Raw genomic sequence first — 5940 nt, 5'->3', positions numbered from 1 at the left:
TTGGTCCCTAACTTTTTTTCGCACTCGGATCATTCCTATTGTTTGATTTTGTTGCATTTTTCGTTCTTTACATACATAAGGTTAGGAACCAAAGGTGCAAATTTGATCAAACCATAGGGACGAAAAACGCAACAAAATCAAACCACAGGGACAATCTGAGTGAAAAAAAAAAAAACAAACAAACGTACAATTTTGACCAAAACATAAAAACTATTTTAATAATTTTCTCTGTATAATATTTACATTCATTTCAATAATTTACTCATCTGTATAATATTTATGTTCATTTTTTTAAGCAACAATTCAACTAATTAAAAATTTTCAATCCTTGTTATGCTCTTCTTTATCTTTTTTGGAATCTTTCAAGCTCATTGTTTATATAAACCGTTTCCATATTAATAGTTTAATACTCGAAATGTCAATCCCAAATTCACAACCTTATTGGGAAATGTTTCATGTAGATTAATCCATTGGCTTATCGATCGTAATGTATGCAAGACAATAATATTTTAATGAATAGCTCCTTTTGATAAGGTTTATTTTACTACTTGATAATTATTAAATAATTATTATTTCAAATCATATAATGACATAATCAATCATTCTTAAAACACCCGTCCAAAAACATTTATAACCAATAGTGTCAAATCAACTCAACGACTAAAAAACATTCACGTACACGTACAGGGCTTGTGTGAAGAAAAAAAAATCAACACGAAACAATTTCAATAACTTGAACAAGTTGCAGGATTTCCCCTGAGATTTGCGCCATCGATGGTGATCAGATTTTGAAAGCGAAATTGATTGAACACCGCCTGCGTCTACCGGTGCCAATTTTGGTGGTCCCATTCCATTCGTCTCTGTTCCACCCAACCTCTCCATCGCTATAAATCATAAATCTCCCCGGAATCAGATCACATCAACGCACACGTTTAGGGTTCAGCCGGTTGATATAAAGTTTCAGGAAATTACAGTGGCGGAAATCGACGGAGATTCTCATAATGTCGGAAATTTTACAGATCTTCCAACACTCTCCACCACCACACGTTGAATCCCATCGCCATGAGTTTAACTGCTCGAAGGATTCCGGTCTTCCCTCGCCTGGCATCACCGATCATTTTCAGTGTTCAGAGTTCGCCGGAAGTCCTTTCACCAACTTCTTGAGTTCGTCGGTTGATGAATTATCGAAGGTGACCACCATCACTGGGCAGAATCAGAACTTGAACAAGAGGAAACTTGAGGTTTGTCGATTAAAATGAAAATACAGTTCACTCACGTCTTATGGATTATTTTATTTTATTTTATTTATTTATTTTTGAATATTTAAATAATAATATACACACATTGATTAAAATTTGTTATTAGTAATTTAGTATATTAAGTTATATCTGTTTATTCTATTATTACAGATTGTTACAGTATCACTCATTAAACATCACTAATATTAATTTAAAACCAAAATCTGTAAATGAAATACGCATTAGCAATTGATAATTGCTTAACATTGGTATACCATTACATTTCTATAATTAACTTCTCCAAATATTCAATTACTTAATTTGTTACGATTTCATTTTATATTTAACTTTATAGTTTATTAAAGTTCATCACAATCCTAATTTTAATCATCATATTTTAATTTATTATATGTGTATTATTAAATATCTTTTAGTATTACATAAATTGCAAATTTTATGTTTGATATATATATATATATATATATATATATATATATATATATATATATATATATATATATATATATATATATATATATATATATATATATATATATATGTGTGTGTGTGTGTGTTCAGGTTCATTTGAGACCATTCTAATTTTACCGTGAAACCAAATCTAAAAATAATTTTAAAATGCAAAATAAATAGAAACATCCAAAAATTCTTTTTTTAAATATTATTTTCGGAACTTGAATTAACTAAAAAAAATAATAAATAAAAAAATAATAAAAAAAATGCGTCTTACGGTCTCACAAAATTAGGCCGTCTCATATGAACCTAATATATATATATATATATATATATATATATATATATATATATATATATATAGTAATTTATCATATTTTTAAAGGATTATCATTGATTGATAGAATTATTTGATTTTGTTTACAATAAATTAAAAAAAAAATGATACTTTATAAAGAAAACTAAATTAATTTTTCTAAATAAAAAATGTAGTTAATTTATTTGAATAAAACATTAGAAGTAGAAACCCCAATCCCCTTTAATCTGTTCAAACAAATGAGGACCTCCCGTTCCACTTTATCCGTACACAATCATGAACCCATTAACTCTCATCAAATGTTTTTGTAGATGCCCTTCGGCTATATCGTTGAGAAAAAAAATAAAAATAGTGTCGAAATAATTTTAACCTCTCTAATTGATAGTTATGAAAAGGTAAGAGTTCTTTTAGCCGGTATCAAACGACGTTGAATGTTGATATGATTCAGAGATGACTTCTAAATGGTTCTATTTAAAAGTAACGAAACAAACCTAAAACTATAATTATTCACATAGTTGGTTCTCATAAATCATAATTATATCACTTTTTTTTCCAATTAAAATATACATAATTAAAAAAAAAAAAATCCCATCAAAAGAACTCATACAACACCGATAGTGATGACTATCTATCTTTCTTATTCGAATAAAATTTCGAAAAAATATTATGTACTACTTGTATGATTTTGATCATTTGTAATCGTAATTAGTAAGGATATAAAACTCTTGATCGAATCACATGCAACATCTTTTCTAATTTATCTGTTAGTTTGATGATGATGGAGAAGTGCACTCTCAAAAGCAAAGGAACAAGATAAACACTTGTAATGGAAAATCAAAGCGAGACACGGATTTGAAGGCGGATTACATTCACGTGAAGGCTCGTCGTGGAGAAGCTACTGATAACCATAGCTTAGCTGAAAGAGTAATTAAGTTACCAAATTCATTTGTTAAACCCAACTTACACAAATCCCTACTTCATTATTTTATTTTGTGATATAATATTAATAGGCAAGAAGGGAGAAAATAAAAAAGAAAATGCAAATTTTGCAAGATATGGTTCCAGGGTGCAACAAACTCACCAACAAGGCTGCAATTCTTGATGAAATTATTAGTTATGTTCAATGCCTTCAAATGGAAGTTGAGGTATCCCTTCTTTTTCTTTCTGTCTATTATAATTATCATAGGATATTGATTCTACTAATCTACAAAATTCTACTTCTTGTAATAAGGTAGGATGTTTAAGACATGTAATCATATGTCCTCTTAAATACCGATTTTCAATTTTAGTGTCATCAAGACAGTTTAGGTAATTGGAATTTAAACGAGTTGAGAATGAGATAGTAACTAAGTCACATTCAATTCATTTGGATTATACTCAAACTACATATAGGATCGGAATCTAGTTTAAGGAAATTAAGTGTCTAACATTATCCTCTCGGAACCAAGTTGTTGATTATTAATTACACAAAATTTTCAACCCATGTTTCTGAAAATTTGCATGTCCTCTTTTTAGTTGCTAACCATGCAACTTGCTGTTTCAACCACAAGTACTATTGGACTTCAACATGGACAACTCATTGCCTAAACAGGTATACAATACATCTTGATACTTTAATCATATTGGCGTCTAGAATTAAGCATAATAGCTATCAAGTTCCTTACTTATATTCCAAAATTTCATCAATTGCAGTGAATGTCGGCCCACCAACATCATTGTTCAACCAGAATAGGAGAAGCTAATAGTACATACCCACTCTTGAAAAGATAGGAATTTTGGTAAAAGGATGGAAATCCTTTTTTTTTTTTTTTTTTTTGTGTGTGTAGGTTCCAACCTAAGGAGAGGCTTACGTAACCTATTTCTCGTTGTTTACCCAAACATTATTCAATCATTTGTTGTAATAAAAAAGGAGATTAAATAAAAAAAAAATCCATATTTGTCATGATAACTAGAATGGTCATTCACATGATGGTTTTATGTCAAATCTGCCAAGTCAAATCACAAAGGCTTGATAAACATACAACGGGTACCCATAATCTGTTGACGAGAGCTTATTTAAGGATTTGATTTGATCCTTTATCTGTGTTTATCCCTTTCCATGTTTACAAGATAAGTTAGTTGTATGGTTGTTGTATCTGTATGTGTATAAATTATATCCTCTTTTATTAGATTGAAATATACAGAAAATCCCTTTCAATCGAATCCTCTGATTCACGTGGTATCAGAAATCAAACTCATAAAAAATCCATCATTTTGTGCCATAGGGGATAAAGAAGCTAACCTTCACGATGATGGGTTTTCTAGATTACTTCAATGTACTTGCAGAATTTCACATAACTAACTTATGGGCACATGTAATCCTAGAAAATTCTATGGTTTTCTCATAATAGCAACCTACTTTGAAACTTCTAAATAACCCTAGCAAAATTGAAAATTACAAAGGTTTAAACTTGTTACGCCCGCAAGTTAGGGGTAATTGATATAAGTGATTTTTATTCATTTTATTGAATAATTTAACTCTCGAATAGGATAATCATTAGCCGTACGCACTACAAACCATCTAATATAAACCTTTGTAATAATTTACCGATGAGCGATAAAATAACATTTTGATAGAAAAGTATTTAGATAAATAATCTTGATGAAAGTGTTGTAGTCGCAACGACAACACCATGGGTATAATGAACGCTCGAGTCTGACTTCGCATGAAGAAGTTAAGATTGTTGGAAGTTTTGCGTTCACCCCAATACGACAAAGTGTAATTTTAACAAAGTAATTTTTATAAAAATTTAAATTGAAACAGACTGAGAATTAGCTATTGGTGTCTAAAGAAAAGTTGTATTACTCATCGATAACTGCGTGTGGATATAAAGAACGTTGAAAACGGAGCTCGTATGCGAAAGTTATGGCTTTCGAAAATTTCAGAAAATACATGCTTGTAATGACGTGGCAGCACCAAAGTGCACCACGTAGCGAAGAAGAGGCCGAATCTTCCACCGACACGTTAATGTAGCCCATTAAGCTAGTGACACGTGGCATCATGGCGACGTGCCATGTGGCATTGTCAGAGTCGGCGATCGACCGGCTGATTTGGACGAACAAGCGCATGACACGTGGCTCATGGCGCGACGCGCCTATCTATTCAGCCTGTAAATAGATGCAAATTTCATCTAATTTGTTCACATATTCAACCTGAAACCTCTCTATGCCTTTTCACCATTAAGCCTGAATTTCCTAAGTAATTTGAGCACTTTAGCAAGGCTCTGAGGTATCTTGGATCCTGACGAAAAGGAGCTTTCGAGTCGAGATTCTGCCCGCACAGATTCGGATTTTCGTTAGAAGTTTTCATAAGTGAAGCTGCACTTATTTTGCTTCAAGTGTAACTTATTTTTAAGTTCATTATCATTATTATGAAGCTATAAACAAGATTTATCAGTAATTCCATGTCATAATACCGATTGATCTACTTACAGGAGTGTGTCTAGGCTAGATCTAGTGAGGTGTTTAAAGTGTATTTTCCAAACATTATATATACACACACACACACACACTAAACAAACATATTCATTGGGATTACCGAGGAATCCGGGAAATAATATAAATACGAATGAATATTAAAGCATAGTAATATTCATATTTAGAGGTTAATGGACAAAGTGAGATATCAAATAGCACCATAGTCAATAGTCTGAAGAAGAGCTTACTCAGATCAAAGTCTGTCTGGGTGGATGAGCTTTTTAACAGTGTTGTGGTCATATCATAGCATAGAAAGGTCAAGCACGAGAGAAACGCCATTCAGCCTAACCTATGGGACGGAAGCAGTCCTCCCATTGGAAATAGTGGTTGGCTCATTACGAACAGATAGTTTCGAGGAAACAACCAATGAAGAGGGGCGGCACCAGGACTTGGACATGC

At 31.7% G+C, this 5940-nt stretch overlaps 1 protein-coding gene across 1 annotated transcript; it reads left to right on the top strand.

Annotated features, from left to right (window-relative positions):
- Positions 1 to 653: 653 nt before the first annotated feature.
- LOC145031878 (transcription factor BEE 2-like) lies at positions 654 to 3973 on the top strand. The gene is made up of 5 exons (XM_078980533.1): positions 654 to 1241; positions 2794 to 2949; positions 3036 to 3170; positions 3541 to 3616; positions 3718 to 3973. The coding sequence occupies exons 1-4, from the start codon at positions 1002 to 1004 to the stop codon at positions 3610 to 3612; spliced, it is 603 nt and encodes a 200-aa protein (XP_078836659.1). The 5' UTR covers positions 654 to 1001; the 3' UTR covers positions 3613 to 3616; positions 3718 to 3973.
- The last annotated feature ends 1967 nt before the right edge of the window (positions 3974 to 5940 follow it).

The sequence above is a fragment of the Lactuca saligna genome, chromosome 2 (genome assembly GCF_052625555.1).
Source record: "Lactuca saligna cultivar CGN05327 chromosome 2, ASM5262555v1, whole genome shotgun sequence".
Taxonomy (NCBI): Eukaryota; Viridiplantae; Streptophyta; class Magnoliopsida; order Asterales; family Asteraceae; genus Lactuca; species Lactuca saligna.
Note: the sequence above shows the minus strand (reverse complement) of the source record. Positions and strands in the feature narration are given on the sequence as shown.